Here is a 17,265-nt window from a genome sequence, read left to right on the forward strand (position 1 = left end):
ATGCCGCTCATTCACTCAAGTAGATGAATAGCAACTGTGTCCTCAGGTTTGATCTGTTAATAAGCTTGTGTTATGTCTTTCCAGGAGAGGGCCATCAGGTCCAAGGTTTGGACCCAAGAATGACAAGATCAGGCAGTAAGTATTTTGTGGCATTTGAAAATGGGTCTTTTCTTTTCTTGTGTTTCATTTTCATATAAAATTGCCACAGTCTCAGTTAAGGTTTTTGCAGCATTTGTGTTGAATCTAGTAGTAGTTTTCACGACACTAAGACCTTTTGCTATAGACCAGTAAACCAGTAAACATCATTGCTGTGTTTTGATTTTTCGGTAAAGGTAAAGGTAAAGGTACCCCTGCCCGTACGGGCCAGTCTTGACAGACTCTAGGGTTGTGCGCCCATCTCACTTAAGAGGCCAGGGGCCAGTGCTGTCCGGAGACACTTCCGGGTCACGTGGCCAGCGTGACAAAGCTGCATCTGGCGAGCCAGAGCTGCACACGGAAACACCGTTTACCTTCCCGCTGGTAAGCGGTCCCTATTTATCTACTTGCACCCGGAGGTGCTTTCGAACTGCTAGGTTGGCAGGCGCTGGGACCGAGCAGCGGGAGCGCACCCCGCCGCAGGGATTCGAACCGCCGACCTTTCGATCGGCAAGTCCTAGGCGCTGAGGCTTTAACCCACAGCGCCACCTGCGTCCCGATTTTTCTGTACTGTGGGCTAAATGATCCATCTTCCACCATGTTGACAGCCTAGAGATTTGTAAGACCTCCTGGAGAGCAGAAATAGGTTCAAAGCCACTGAGCAAATTGGAAGCAATTAAAACTTGGCTAGTAATCACCAACTGTACCAAAACAATAGGAAAGAAGACAAAACTTGGACACCTTCCAGGAGCAATTTGTGCTAAGAGGCTTAAGCTCTAGCTTTGACATCCTTATCCAATGGTTCCCTGGAGGAGGAGGAGGAGGCAACCCCCTTCTTCACTCAGATACCAGTTCAGTTCAGTTTACTTGCTTAAAACCCATGGTGATCCTGCATATACCCCACATTCCAGTACAGAAGCATTAATCCTAAAGAAATGGATCACCTCAGTTTATTAGTGTTGGCTTTCAGGACTTTGGAGGCAGCTCATCATAGCAATTGACTGGGTTGGAAACTTGTATCCTATGGTTTTATTAGGATGGGCAAACCTGTGCACTTGTCTGTTTTGTGTCCATCTCTCTGAAATTTTTCTGCACCATGTGCAATTCTTTCTTTTCTTTCATCATTCATTACATATATCACCAAAAGAAAAGTGATGTGTGTGTCTTGATTTATCTGAATATGTTCTGAAGCTCTAAAGTTCATCTTCTGTTGTTCAAAAGCATTCTGCTTGGAGGTTCAATTCAAAGAGTGTGTCTACCCCAGAAGCATTGTGGAATAGTGTTCCATTCAAAGGCATATCACATACAAACTGGGTAGGATTGTAGGTAGGAATCCTTGCTGCACTTGAAATAAGGGAGCAGCTGCCCTGCTCTGTTCTCTCTGTTAAAAGTTGTGTGCTGTTATATGCAAGAGGTGAGGCACCTGCTCAGTCTGCAAAGGGGGACTGGGGTAGAGCAGAAGCACACCAACCCCCCCCCCCCCAACAGCTATACTCTCCCAGAACTACTGCAGGCAGCTGTGCAAATAGTAATAGTAAGGTTTAGAAAGAACGTCATTTTCCCAGCAATGGTTGCAGTTTGAATACTGGGACTATGTGATTTCCTATGAGTTGAAACATTCATATGGAGAGGAACGAATAATAGGTGCTCATGTCTTGGGCTACAAAAAGCCTTTAAAAGAACTCAAAATTAGTGCTCATTTATGGGGAGGGATAGATTATTATTATTATAGTCTCTAGAACTGATTAATAGAGGCTGACTATTTACTGGGGGAAGCTGTGTATGAGTTTATTCCTTGCAGTCACAGTAAAGTGATCCACCCTGGATTGAAATACCAATATAAAATGTCAGATGATAGAAAGTTGGAAAGAAACTGTAGAACAGTTTTTGAAAGTCTGTAATTGGAATGTTTGGAGAGCTTAAAGTTGAGGACAGCATTTCTTTCCAGCTTGACTTTTGGTATGCCTTTAAATTCTTTCTTGGAATTGTCTGCTAAGTCAGGGCAGCCAGTGAGGAAATTGCTCACTTCCTGAGCCTCTGATAGCTCTGTATTTAGGTCTGGGGTCTTGCGACTACCTGATAACCATGTCATCATGTTCCTCTTCTCTGGGGCACAGAGGCAAGCAGCTTTTATGTCTGCAAATTCTAGGCTTGAAATCTGTTGGGATGTGAAGTTCATGGCCATCCACCCTCTTATGCAGGAAGCGGCTATGATATGTTGAAGGTTTGCTACAACTGAGACCCTGACTACTGTTCCTTGAGAAGTGTAGGTCTTACGTTCTTCAAGCTGAGGGCATTTTGTTGACCATTCTGTTTCTAACAGCCATCTTAAGTGCTTATGGAAACTCCCAAAGAAAAAGCCGTCCCCATTTTTAGGTCCCAACATTTGGTACAGAAATATATAGCCTCTGGACAGAGTTTCTAACTAGTTATTGTGGCGAATACCAGTTGATAGATTATTCTCCATGAATTTGCCTAATCACTTTCTAAGCACATCTGTGCTGGTGGCCTTCAACACACATTGTGATAGCGAATTTAGTTAGTTATGAACTATAGAACATTTTTCAGGGGGTTTTTCTGCGGTGCTAACTTGTTGATCATTCTTGTTATCAGTGGTAGTTGAAAGCTATTGGTACGTTATTGGTACTAACTAGTATCTGGGCACCTTTGTTTTTTCTTTAAGTGCAATGGATGTCCAGGCTTTGGCTCTTGAGCAGTTCATGTCAGACACAGTGTTAGAAACTGATATATGAAAGCGAGGAGCTAAAAAGGGCACCATAAACCTAGGTTATGGACACAACAACAGAATGTCTAGACGTGCTTTTTTATAACAAGAGTACAAAGCTGAAAATGAATGAACTGCAGCTAAATATTATGTTCCATTTTTAACATGGTCTAGTCCTTCTCCTGTCCATCCCCCAATATTCTTAAGAGAGGGTCTTTTCTACATAGAGTAGCTGAAAAAGGCCCTCCTTTCCTTCCACTTTGCAGTTTTAATCTGAAATCTTAGGCACAGTACTGCACCCAGAGCTCAAACTGCTCATGCTAATCAGACTCCCTGTCGCAAAATGCACCTAGAACAATGGGGAGTTTTGAACACTGGCCAGACATTAAGAAAGTAGCCCTTTGTACTCATAGCAAGTGGTAGAGAGAGACCTTTTCACACACTTCTCTCTGCCATATGCTGATGTCAATGCGTTCTAGGAGAGCAAGGATGCAGCAGTGCAATCCAGAGTTGAGTATTCCAGGGTAGACTCTTGGAATGAGATGGATTAAGTGATTTTGCCATATGAAGTAATAAGCTCTCCTGCACACTTATGCTGTAGCAAACGGGGTGCAGGTTGCATGGATCTGGGTGGCTTGCTTAAGGTAGCTGTCCTTTACATTGGAAACACTGTAGTCAGCCTGGTAGGAATATTTTTCCTGAGTGTTCCTGTGAAGGGGAGGAAATCTTGGCTTATCATCAGACGGGCAGCACCTCAAGTATAGTTATTAATTTGATTAAGGGGCCAGTGACCTTGCTTATTGGGATTGCTTTTCTGAGACTTGTTTTTACTAAAACCAACACTTTGGAGACAAGGCTGTCAAGCGGAGGTGGTCAGGGTGAGGTGAACAGTCATAAGATTCTCTTGTTTTGTTTTACTTGCATTCCTGTGTGAAATTAACTTAGAAAACTGGCAGACAACAGAGCCATGAGTAAAATGGAACAGAAACCAGTTATGACTACCCCTAAACACACTTCTGTTAGGAGAGCAAAGTAATTTTAATGATTTTTTAAAATGATGTGATCTAAAGCTGTGTTTAGACAGTACTGACAAAAGTGTGTGTGCAAATATAGTTGTGGAGACCATCCAGGAACCAAACACTATCCCATCTGTGTCCTTTAGAGTAGGCATAGGCAAACTCAGCCCTCCAGATGTTTTAGGACTGCAACTCCCATCATCCCTAGCTAACAGGACCAGTGGTCAGGGATGATGGGAGTTGTAGTCCCAAAACATCTGGAGGGCTGAGTTTGCCTATGCCTGCTTTAGAGCAATGTTCCCCAACCAGGGGCCACATGGCCCCCTGGCCCCCACCCCAGATATTCCAAAATGCGTAAATGGGAGGGAAGTGAGAAGTGAAGGGAAAAAATCATTTTAAAAAATCCTGGTTGGCTGCCTATCCGCTTGGCCATTCCCTCCTTTTTGCCATGGGCATTTTCTTGGAGCAGTCCTGGTTTGTTTCCGATGGGAGAGGGTTTGTTGAGCCTGCTATCCAGAACCTTCAGGTCAAGGCTCCCACTTTGACCAGTAGAGCCTGCTATCCGGAGGTCAGGTAAGTGCGGTGGTGGGGTGGCAATGGGTAGGGCTGGGCGAGCCGGAGTTGCTTGTTGCTGCCCCCACTGCTGGGCCGGGCAGAGTCATCTGGTGCTGCTGACTTGCATCTAGTAAATAACTGTCCACTCAGAAGAAAGCTGCACTGAGTTCAGTGGGCCTTACTCCCAGGTAAGGGTTTGTGGGACTGTAGTGTTTTATTTAGGCAGCCCAGGGCCACTTGCTTTCTTTGAGTGGTTTGGGTACCTTGGTTTACGAACTTAATCCATTCCAGAAGTCCGTTCTTAAACCGAAACCATTCTTAAACCGAGGCGCTAACGAGGCTTCCTGCCACTGGTGCCCTTCCGCCGTTCAGATTCCATTCTTCGACTAAGGTAGGGTTCTCAAACTGGGACACTATTTCCGGTTTTGCGGAGTTCATAAACAGAATCGTTCTTAAACAGGACTGTTCTTAAACCGAGGTACCACTTTCGAGACTGTCTTGGAGGAGGTCCAGGTTTTAGGAATGGGGCCCCCTTTTATGATGTTGAATAGGCGTCATCAGGGATTCCTTGAATTTCTTATAGAATTCTGCTGGAAAGCTGTCTGGACTTTTAGTGGTTTCAGGTTTTTGAGGACTGTATCTATTTCCTCCAGGGTGATAGGACTGTCCAGGAATTCCTGTTCCTCATCAGTTAAGGTTGGAAAGGTCAGTCCAGTTAGGAATTTTCTGATTTCCTGTTCAGGTGGGTTGCTGGAGGTGTATAGGTCAGTGTAAAATTCAACAAATTCTGAGGTTATTTCTTTGGAGAAGATTATGTTGCCGTCTTTTTTGGTGATGCAGTTTATTCTTGTTTTGAGTGATTTTTCCCCGTACTTGTAGAAGCATTGTTTTGAGTATAGAATGTTGATCATTGTTTTGTTGATTTCTAGTGAGTCTAGTTCCTTCCTTTTTTGTTCTATAAGTTTAAGGAGTTTTTCAGCTCCTGTTTGTTTGTAGTGTGATGAGAGTGCTGTGATGTCCTGTTCTATTTTGCTAATTTTTGAGGAGGTTTATTTTTTAAGGGATGCTTTCTCTTTTATGCAAGCTCCTCTGGTGACTGCTTTCATTGTGCCCCAAAGGAGGGTTTTTGTTTTTTTTTTTTTTGTACAGATGTACCTTGGTTTACAAACAGCCTGGTTTGCATACGTTTTGGCTTACAAACATGTCAAACCTGGAAGTGTATGTCCCGGTTTGCAAACTTTTTTTGGATTACAGCCCCCTTTTTTGGGAGGGGGGAGATTATGAACAAATTTTTTTTGGATGCCCCATTGGCAAAAATGCGCCTTGGGTTACAACCTGTTTTAGTTTACAAACGGCCCTCCAGAATGGATTATGGTTGTAAACCAAGGTACCACTGTAATGTCTACATCATTTTCTTTGCAGTGTTTTGGAGAGTCTTTGTGAGACTCTCTAATTAGTTTATTTGTGCTTAGGATGGGACTGAAGGACCATGAGGGGGTAGTTCATATTTCTTCTGTGATTTTAATCCTCCCTATGTTCATTGATTCAGTCAAGGGTATCAGACCTTGTGTGAGCAGAATGCTATCCAGTCTGGACACTGTGCCATAGCTCCCGGACTGGAATGTGTGGCTGGTGTCTCCCAGGTTTTCTCTGCTCCATATGTCATAGGGACCACTGTTTTTAAGCATTTTTAGCAATTTGTAAGAGTTCTTAATTATTTGGGGTTTCCTTCCGTGGAAGGTTGCCCATGGAGTTGTAGGGTGGATGTCTTTCAGGTATATGCCTCTCATATTTAGGTTGAAGTTACTTCCCAGAATTGCTTCCCCTTCAGAGAAGAAGAGGAACTAGTTTAGTGTTTTCTGGATGAACTCTAGTTGTTTCGAGTTTGGGGCATATATGGAGCCAATGGTCTGTTTAGTTTTGCCACTCAGTGTCCCTTTAGTGAAAATTAATCTGCCTCTTTAGCACTGTCGTGGCTTTGAAGTTCAGGTCTCTACTAAGTATTATGGCTGCTCCATGGGCCTTTCCTGAGCCAGGTACAACCCATTATTGACTGAAGTGGGGTTTGCTCAAGAGTTTGCTTCCTTTGGGTGGATTGTGTATTTCTTGTAGGAAGGCAATGTGTGGTTTCATGGTGTTTACATATGAGGTGATGCATTTTCTTTTGATAGGGTTTCCCAATCCATCATTCTGCTTATCTGCTTTATAGGATTATTCCCTGCCAACCCATCTGGGTTGTCCTGAGTCTGTCACCTTATGTTGTCTATCAAACTTATTAAGTTGCGCTGACATAACGTGTGATGGGTGGGGGAAGAGGGGGTTTAGAATTAGATTTGGGTTAAAGAGTGGGGAGTGGATTACAGAAAGTAGCCTATATGTAGTTATATAGGTGTTTATTTGGGGTTTCCAGGATAATCTGGCCTGCAGCTGGTTGGTCCTGGGTCTCAGCTAGCATGGAGGACCTTGTTTGGGAACAGCCTGTCCTCCCAGTCATTTTGGATAGGGAGTGGGCAATGAGATGGTGTTAAGCACATTTGTGACGCATGTGTTGGGTATAAGGTTTATAAGTAGTGTTGTCAGTGTTACTAACAACGTTCTTGGTTTGTTGGGGGAGGGATATCGGCATTGGCACACACCGGCGCCACCATTATGCTGGTTGTGTGTCAGATTTTATCCTGTTGATTGTTTTATGAGGTTGGGGGTATTGTTTTAGTTCGTATGGGTTTCTTTCTTCGTTTTCCTTTTCTTTTACCTGCTTATTTTATTTGTGTGTATCTTCTGGACGACAAGTCCAATGATATCACAGTGGCCATGGCAAAGTTTATTTCAGTAGTCATACGAATCAAAGATCAACATACCCATGACTAAACAAATAACGCATTGGTCTCCCTCTCCTGCGGGGTTTGTCTGTATGAATCTGTATTTTATTCTGAATCCTGTTATGGGTTGTTGGACCACTACATATATGTATGTATGTTGCCTTTTTGTGGTGAAGGAGGAGATGGAGAGGTTGGTGGGTGGGTCTATTTTTGTGTGTGTGATTCTTTTTGTGTTATGGGTAGAGTCCTTGGAGCGGGAGTCCTTGTGTTATGGGTAGAGTCCTTGATTTTGGTTGAGGTTGGTTTGCTGTCTTGTGATGTATGTTTGGCAGGATGGTTCTGTGAGTGGTCCTTGACTGTATTGGTTTGCGTTGTTGTGTCATTTCTGTGATTTTTCTTCCTCTTGCCTGTCATACAGTCGCTTGCTGTTGTTTTGTCACTGCTGTTGTTTCCCACATTGCAGGGGATTGCGCTAGAAAGAGGACCTTGGGGGTCCCTTCCAGCTCTGATTCTCTTTTTCAGCTTTAACAACATTCCATTATATTCCTATCATTTTATGTAATTGCATTTTGTATGAATTATAAAAATTATAAGTAAAACATGTTCTATTTATAAAACAAACATTTAAATAGCTGCCTTTCTACTGTTACAATGGGGGGGCACAGCCAGGATTTTTGTTAGGGGGCAGGCTTTTGGGGGGGGCAGAGTCTCAGATTTGCATTGAATTTCACTTATCTGGGGGGGGGGTAGCTGCCCCCTGCTCTGTCCATCCCCTTTGGCTTTATCCATGGGGTGGGCACAGGAAGGAAACAAGGTCAGAAAAAGGTTCGGAAATGCGACTTTAGAGGAAGAGTGGCTACAAATGTAACAAGAGCAGGAAGTGAGGATTGCCCATCATATCAAGACTGCAAAACCACAATAACTTCTTTGTTTCCATCTTAGCGCCATGCCCACAGTAGTCCTCAGACAAGGCAAAGGAAATGACTTATCCACATGTTCTCCCATGTACATAGCTGTTGAAGGACAAGGATCAAAGTGGACGACTGTCCCAGACCTGTATTTCTCCTCCCACTGCTCTGCAACCTCTCAGGCTCTTTCCCCAACCTTCCAACTTAAGGCTTGACAGCCTGTCATAACAACTTTAGTGTAATTGGGGCACTGGAGATTAATCCTAATTAACAGGGTGTACATCCATTTCCTTTGTTTGGTCTAATCACTGCTGGGGGTGAGAGGATAAATGGCTTTGCAATTTGGCTTCCATTGAAATGAAGTCACTTGGAATGCTGCAACCCTAAACAGTGGCACATTTTGGCCTAGTTGCCAGAAGAGTGATAAACTATGCCAAACCACTTCCTTAAAAAATGTTTTTCAAAACCCCTGCTCATAGTAAACTTAACATATTAAGGCTAAGCTAGGCATGCCCAGGTTGTTGGGTTTTTGTTTTTTTTAAAGGAGGAACATTCTATCATGTGAGCTTCCACCTGCAGTCTGAAGTGAATCTGGATGATCTATCTCTGTGAGGAAAACCAGGTCATCATTTAATAGGACGTATAAGAATACAACTAGCATTTCTGTATTGCAGGAATTGGGAACCTGCGGTCCTCCAGGTGCTGCTGGTCTGCAGGACCCCTTGTCCCTGACCTCTAGCCACTCTGGTTGGGGCTGATGGGAATTTGGAGTCCAACAGCATCTGGAAGGTTCCACATCCCTGATGCTGCCTTCTGCCTAAGCACTGCAGAAGCCGTAGACTTCATAATAATGAGTGGGTTACAATTTGAGACATGGTACAAAAGAAAAAAAGGAGTGGGGAGGGAAGAAGTAAGAATGAGCAAGGGGAGTGAACCTTCCTAACTCCCTAAGATGCAAGTAGGTTCAAAGCATATAATCTTTCCAACACCCCTGTAAAGTAGGTTGGTATTATCATTCCCTTTATTTCCTCTACTTACTCATAATGGCTAAATGTTTGACGGAACACCTTTTGAGAGCAATATGCAAGTCAAGGCTGTCATTGCCTCATTACTGTTACTTCATGTTATTTAGACTGCACAGCCAGTCCCTGGCTTAGGACAGATAACAAAAATAACACCCGCTCCAAAAAAAATCATAGAAATTTCCCTTTCCTTCCCTTTTCTAGCTAAACCTTTGGTATGTAATTAGCTGGAAAATTGAGATTGCTTTGGCTTCTCTTTAAAAGCCTACTCTTATTAAAGAGCTGTTTGTATTGGAGAAAAATCTGGTACTGCGTGGGATTTCCAGGATTAGAACAAGCCATGAACTGAAGTTTAGATTCGAAGTCAGGGCCCCAAGCTTTCTGAGAGAGTGGGAAACAAAACCCTTATCTCAAACCAAGAAAGAAATTAGGAACTGCAAGATACACATTTTGCCCTTCTCTCCCTGGTCACTTTCCTCCCTTTACCTGTTTCTTTCCTTCAAAAGACTTTCCCTCTTGGTCACTCTCCTTTCTCCTTGAGTTGTTTTTGACACCTGCTAAAATGTTTTTGTTCCAGCAAAGCCTACCCAGGCATGTAATTTTAGCAAGTAAAGCATTTTTAACATTATTGCTTTCATTTTAAATTTTAAATGTTTTAATAACTTGTTTGCTAGTTTCATTTTTTAACTGGTATTTCTAAAAATGTTTTAGACACACACACACACACACACACACACACACACACACACGAGTGTGTGACTGGTGGGAATGCATCCATTTTCCTCAATTCTGTGTCTCATTTTGTTTGAAAGCTGCCTGTTCTTCATGTACTAGGTGGGTATGAATGCAAGGCGAGGGTGGGGGTGGGGTGGAGAGTGTGTGTGTTCTCAATGACTTTGACACCACAACTTTCTCAAGTTTTCATTTAAAATTGTGTTGCAATTTTTCTGGAATTCTTCAGTGTGGTAGAGCTTCCAGTAACTCTTAAATTCAGAATGCAGTATGACCCAAAGCCATGTTACAAAGTCTGTGAGGATATAAATGTGGCATAAAAATGACAGCCAATGTAGTGTACTTTGGGTTTTGAGACCAATATTTTGATGTATGCTCTATTCATGTTTACTTAGAAGTTTCACAGTCAATTAAATGAGATGTATCGTAAAGTTTGCATGCATAAGACTGCTACTGTCAATTCAAGTCTTGCCTTAGCCATTACTTCCTGGGTAGCCTTGGGCAACCCAGTTCTTGAAAAAAATATTTGGAAAACCATACATGAACACTTCATTCTTATGAAAATCATAATTTTTAAAGCCCATTCAAAATCTTTACATATGCTACTTTGCATTTGAATCCAATAATCAACTGCATTTGCTACCACTTGTGACAAATCTTTGGGTAATATGATTCTTCCTCCACACCCTGCTCTGTTTTCCAGTGTCCAAAACCAGGTTGATGAAGTTATTGATGTCATGCAAGAAAACATCACCAAGGTGATAGAAAGGGGAGAACGACTAGATGACTTGCAGGATAAGTCAGGTAGGAATAGTTGGGCCTCTTTTTCCCCCTTGCAGCCTCAGAAGAGGGTCCTCTAAATCCAGTGTGTTGTGAGCTCTGCAAAGTCGGAGAATATCCCAGACATGATCACCTATGAGTGTGTGCTTTCCCCCCTATGCCAGGAGTTGCCTAACATTCTGGATTTTTGAGGGAGTGCTGTGGGTGCCAATCCCTCTTAAGAGAAGAGAGAAAGAGTATGCATACATGCTGCACTTTTTCCAGGGATCTGAGAAAACGTTGGATCCAATAGAATTAATCTGACCCTTGAAAAGAAGTGGGAGAGACCTGCTATCTGCTCTTCAAGGGAGAAGGTAGCAGCCACTTCATGACAGTTTGTGTGTGACTCAGGTGCTTTGTTGGTGCCAGGGAAGGATATCAAGGGTGTCATTGTGCCTGTGGGCACCACGTTGGCATCCCCTGCCTAGAACACAAACCTGAAACAGACTCCTAAAATGTTCTGGCAACTAGAGACTTAAAAGGTTCTTGCTGTCCTGCATACAGAATCCATCCTTACCAAAAATATTTCTAAACCATTCAATCTTAGAATAATTAATTGTACAAAATAAGTACATCCCTTTTCCTTAGTCTTTATAATTGTATTCCTAATATTGAATTTAGTCTCTTTTGTATGTACACACAGTCCCAATATATATATTTACTTACTAATGCAATAGTCCTTTTTAGATGTAACATAAATAAGTTTCAATCTTGTTCATTCCCAGACCACTGTTCTCTGGCACAGCCATGAGATGGAAATCAAAAGCTTCTGCTTTTATAATAACCAGAGTTCCTTGTTACTAACAAACTCAGGGAAGCTGTAGTGGGTTAAACTATGGTTAGTTCAAACAAGCCAGGATTGAACTATAGTTTATTATCCTGGCTTGTTCATTGACTATAATTTTAATCTAACCAGTTTCCCCAAGTTCAGATAAAACACAGAACCCTGGTTAGTTTTAAAAGGTTTTGGCTCTCCTCATGGCTCCACTGGGGGGGGGGCAGGCGTGTGGAGTACATGAGCCCAAAGCACATTCGCATGACATTAAGTGATGGGTGAGGAAACTTTTCCAGCTGGCAAACTAAATCCTAGCCTTTCTCACCCACCCTTGGGCCATTTTGCCATTGGGTGATAAGTTCAAAGGGGGCTGCTGTCAGTGCTTATCAAATGGCTTTTCACTGAATGCTAGTGCCTTTGAAGATGCACTTTTAACACCAAACAGTTGCTTGGTGCTGATAGTGCATCTTTAACGGTTCTTGCTGTTGGTGAGCCCTGCTTGCAAATGAACAATTGCTCTCTCATTTTGACTTCCTTTGCAGCCATGTCCTAACTTGTCCCACACCTGGTATTTCATATTACGTTAGGTAGGAAGCATGTGGAAGTAGTTTGGGAAAAATAGCCTTGTAAGCCAAACTAGTTTACTATTGCATCTTAACTCACCCAGTGTGTGGTTTAAATCTTAATAGCAAACTACCTGACTGTCCTTTATGAATGTTTTGAAAGTTCCCAAGCGCTGCTATCATTTTTACCTCAAAATGTTACTGTCTTAATGATGTAGTAGATGTGGTCTATAGGCAGAGCCCACCCCGCCCACCAGGATGTACATTATGTCACTTGGGTGATGTCCCCAGCCTTTTTTCATCCCATTGCTTACTCTTGTTAACTGTGGGTCTTTCCCACTGCATGCATGGGGAAGATAAAGAGGCAGGTCCTGTACACAGGCCCTCTTGTGTGATCAGAATCTGCCTAGTTATGCAGAGATATAGGCTTGCATATCCTGGCTTGGAGGTACATCAGAGGACCATTTCCTGTCCCTTCGTAGCAGAGTGCTGTGGGCTAGATAACTTGTATCATTTGTACTTCTGCCACTTTTATGTTTGCTTCTTCCTGTACAGCATGGGCTCATTTGTTAACGAACATGTTGTATTACGATTTCCAAACATAGTTAGAAAACTTAAGTAATTATGTAGGTGGAAGGGGAGTCTTAAATCAATTTGTATGAACCACAATGTTGGCTGCATTCCTAATGTTCTTCTTTTAGAAACAAATCACATGGAATTCACTGTACCTCTGCAAGAATACCTGATCATTACCTCTTTGCATATGCTTGCATGTATAAATACAGACATGCATGCTAGGATGGAAAGCTTTCTCACTTGTATTGCAGCAGGTTCAGTTCATGAGGGAGCCAGTGTTGCGCTGTGGTTAGAGTGTTGGACTAGGATCTGGGAGACGGAAGGGATCAAATCTCCACTTGTCCATTAAGCTCACTGGGCCAGTCACTGGGTAACCTTGGGCCAGTCACTGCCTCTCAGCCTAACCTGCCTCACAGGGTTGTCAAAGGGATTAGGTGAGGAGGGGGACATCATTGAGCTTCTTGGAAGAAAAGGTGGGATACGAATGTGATGAATAATAAAAAATAAATGTTCTCTTTCTGGCACAGAGAGCTTATCTGACAATGCAACAGCTTTTAGCAGCCGATCCAAACAGCTCCGACGGCAAATGTGGTGGCGAGGCTGCAAGGTGAGGTCCCAGAGAGGAATTAATTTGTTGACTTTTTAAAAAGCAGACCTATTAAGGTCACAAGGGCAGAGTTAACGTGTGTGAACATGAAGTGTATACACAATATTGGAATTGAGTGCTAACACTTTCCCCCACACTGCAGTTAAGAATGGGCTGTGTTTGCCACAGGAGGCCAGATTCTTTCTTCCATCCTTTTTCCTAAGTAATCAGATGGATCAGATTAGATCAAACATGTTCAACTGGTTGACCACGATCGACTGGTTGATCACCAGAGTGATCCTGGTCGATTGCAGGATTAAATAAAGTGGGCAAGGAATGTCACCGCAGGGAAGGCTGGGCTGGGCGGCAAGCGCAAGGAATGTCGTCTGGCCCAGCCTTCACTGCTGCAACGGTGGCCCCGCTGCTGTATCCCTCCGCAGCCGCTGGGAAGGCAGGGTTGGCTGACATTTCTTGCGCTTGCCGCTCAGCCCGGCCTTCACTGCTGCAGCTGGGTTCCTCCGACACCGCTGGGAAGGCCAGGCAGCAAACACAAGGAATGTCGCTGCCCCCACCCCCCGCCGCACTGAGTCCTGCCGCCGGGAAGGTCGGAACAGGCAGCAGGCGCAAAGCATGTCACCTGCCGGGTCTTCGTGGCGGGGGGGGGGAGAGGGCAGACATGATTGGGATCTGCGTGGCTCCCTTTGCCTCCACTTTCCACACACCACACCACGCAAGATCCTCATCCCTCCAATGACAACGGGTAGATCATTGCCAGTTTTTTTATACTGGGAGTAGATCACAGTTTCTTGGGAGTTGGACGTGCCTGGATCAGATCAATGTAGGTTGGTAGCTATGGGGACATGTGTGGGTGTGGGTGCACACTCTGAAGGCTGGTGTTTTCACTCCAGTAAAAAAGTTTGATGAGCTTCATGGCTGAATGACCTCCAAATTCTTTACCCACTCTGCTACAGTGTCCACGTTATGCCCGTATTTTGAAAATGTGGATGGAAGACATGACTGGAGGCATTTTGAGTTGTTCAGCTGATTCTGCAAGCTTTCACCATTATTGTGAAGAAAGGAGTCATACTAGCATGGTTTAAATAAGTCTCTGTAGGCAATAAGGAAGTAATGTCTTGGCTTGTGTTTCCTTCTGCAGATGAAGGTAATTGTGGCTTTGGTTGCTGTTGGTGTCCTGCTAGTGATTATTGGTAAGTGCTTTCTGAAGTTCTTTGTTGTAAAAATTCTTTGAAGTGGCAAGATGTAGAACAAATAGACATCCTTGAATTGCAGCCTTAAGAGAAATCATACTTTCAGGCTTCGGACACTTGACTTCCTCCTCCCCTTCAGTCTAGGATAAGCAGCACAAAGCAAAAAGAGTTGCTTACCATTTAAAACATGGGTAGGCAAACTAAGGCCCGGGGGCCAGATCCAGCCCAATCACCTTCTAAATCAGGCCCGCAGACGGTCCAGGAATCAGCATGTTTTTTACATGAGTAGAAGGTGTCCTTTTATTTAAAATGCATCTCTGGGTTATTTGTGGGGTATAGGAATTCATTCACCCCCCCCCAAAAAAAATATAGTCCGGCCCCCAACAAGGTCTGAGGGACAGTGGACCGGCCCCCTGCTGAAAAAGTTTGCTGACCCTGATTTAAAGAGGCTTTAATCACCACAGCAAAAGAACAGAGCAGCCATTCTCGGAATGAAGGTGTTCCCAATTAACATTTCCACCCACTTCCCCCCATGTCATTTCCACACCACGGTGCTTTTTGGGTAGCCAACTTTTCTGCTCTACGTGACCTTGGACCAATAGGCTGGATGGTTTCCAGCGAGAGTCTGTTAGCTCTCTATCTTCCAGTTCTTCTTCACCCCAACTTTTGTCTTCAGAACTATGCCCCTCTGCAAACCACTGTTCCAAATCTATACTGCTCCACTGCTTCTGGGTAGCTTCAGGATCCTGGTCAGGAGCAGGGGGAGGGAGAGGCTCTCACCATTCCTCATCAGAGCAGAACTCCTCAGCCTGGTCTCTGACACATACACTACTTCAGGTCTTCTTGCTTGGGCTAATGGATGATGTACTATTGAGTTGTTAGCTTAGGAGTTGCTCAGAATATTGCCATTAACTTTTGAGTGCCCCTAGTACTAGAGGATTGTGGGATTGAAATAGCTTTAATGTTTGTGGGTCCTTTTTAAGAAGAAATCAATATAATCTAACCAAAATTGAGCATTTCTAAGATTGATTTTAATTGGAGAGATTTAAACAGGAACTCAGTAATTCTTTATAGTTTAGAACATGGTGGCAATTCCTTTGCCACAAGAGTGTTGTACTTTATGCACACCTATAGGAAAACTTGAAAGTGTTGTTGGTGTGATGGAGATTGGGAGCTAGCTCCCTGTCTGTGGGAGGATAAAGGAATGGATAGACTAGGTAGGATGGCTTTCTGTTGTTTATGAATCCAAAACGTGGAAGACTCAAAACATAATTCGACATGGGACTCTATGCATTTTCCAATTAGGGATGAGTTGATTTTATCATCTCAGGAATGGGAGCCAAGTTCAAGTCCTGAAGATAGGACATTATTTTCCATCTCAGCACAATGTGAAAAAAGCAATCACCAGATTCTGGAAGTTGGTGGTGCTTTTGGATACCAGAAAACCTCCATAAGAAAATGGAAGTCTTTCCCAAATGATAGCAAAAAGAAACACAAACTTTGCAAAGAAAATGCAACCTAAGAAGAAGCAATGCAAAAAAACTAATTTGAGGAGCTTATTGCAGGAAGGCATTCTGAAGAACTGAGACAAATTATGCTGATTAGCAAATTATCAGCAAATTAAAAATAAACACCGGCTGGTATCAAACTGAGAAATTGCTCAATCTTCTAAAAATATGCATGTGTCTTTGTATCCAAGGACTGGAAGGTGGGCAGTGTAGCCATTTTGAAGAAGGGTCCAGGGAAAGGATGAAGGGAATGGCAGCTTAACCCTGCAGCCTGACTTTGAGCCAGGTTTGCTCCTGAGGTGCAGGACGAGAGTAGGGCCAGGAGTTGTCCCATTCATCACATTCCAGAAGCCAGATGCATTTGGTGTCTGTGCATGCAGTAAACATAGCTTTCCCAAAAGATCAGCCACACACTGTCAAGGGAGTTTCTTGCTTCCTGCTCTCATGTACTTGAAGGGTGTGAGCTGGAAGACATGCCTGCTCTTCTTAAAAGTGGGATAACTGAGAGATGATATTCGTGGAAAATCCCATCTGCTTTGACTTGAGGATTGGAAAGAGATGGAAACAGGATGTTCAGTAAAGCAATTTTGACGGGAAATAAACTTTCCCCCTTCCAGACTCCAGCTGAGATGGTAAGAATTTTTCCTTTCAAGGGAATAGATAATGTTCTTAAAAACCGAGCCTATTATGAAAACTTTATATTACTGCAAAAATAGTTGCCCTCTCCACTTAGTTGTCCTATCCCAGTTGGATCACTATTTGGGAAATGCATATGTTGTGCCAAAACTTAGGGGCGTGGGCTTTGAATGCTGAGGAATACCAGGGATTGTGTTAACGTAGCCAGCCATGTTATTTATTTATTTATTTATTTATTTAGTCAGTCAGTCAGTCACTTTATTTTTATCTTTATTTATTACATGTCTAAACCACCCTTCAGCTGAGGATCACAGGGGGATTTACAATATAAAAAACATAAAAATACATAACATATTAAGAAACAAGAAACAATTAAAAAAATCAAAGGCTGGGATAAGAGGAATGTTTTTGCCTGGTGCCTAGAGATATGTAACAAAGGCACCACATAAGCAGCCTTGGGGAGAGCATTTCACAAATGGGGAGCCACTGCAGAAAAGGCCCTCTCATAGAGGCTCTTGAAGAAGAGCAGGGTCTAAGGCAGTTCACACAGGTATTGTGGTCCTGAACTGAGGTCAAAACCAGCACCTTGAATTGCACCTGGAAACTAATTGGCAGCTAGTGCAGTTGGGTCAGGATTGGTGTTCAATTCTACAACTGTCTTTCACCAGTGAGTAACCTGATC

General features: G+C 43.2%; 1 protein-coding gene across 4 annotated transcripts in view; it reads left to right on the forward strand.

Annotated features, from left to right (window-relative positions):
• VAMP4 (vesicle associated membrane protein 4) overlaps positions 1 to 17,265 on the forward strand; it is a 32,296-nt gene that overhangs the window by 9,771 nt on the left and 5,260 nt on the right. For 2 of the 4 annotated variants that reach the window (XR_014565560.1, XR_014565561.1), the window contains exons 4-7: positions 85 to 135; positions 10,616 to 10,716; positions 13,173 to 13,252; positions 14,388 to 17,123. Coding sequence is in view for 2 of the 4 variants with exons in the window: in XM_083744047.1 (XP_083600173.1) it covers positions 85 to 135; positions 10,616 to 10,716; positions 13,173 to 13,252; positions 14,388 to 14,439 (284 nt within the window). In the remaining 2 variants the exon portion in view is untranslated. The remainder of the gene's footprint in view (positions 1 to 84; positions 136 to 10,615; positions 10,717 to 13,172; positions 13,253 to 14,387; positions 17,124 to 17,265) is intronic. The other 2 variants (XM_083744047.1, XM_083744048.1) reach the window with 1 other exon arrangement.

This window comes from Podarcis gaigeae, assembly GCF_964106915.1.
Source record: "Podarcis gaigeae genome assembly, chromosome: 6".
NCBI classification, from domain to species: domain Eukaryota; kingdom Metazoa; phylum Chordata; class Lepidosauria; order Squamata; family Lacertidae; genus Podarcis; species Podarcis gaigeae.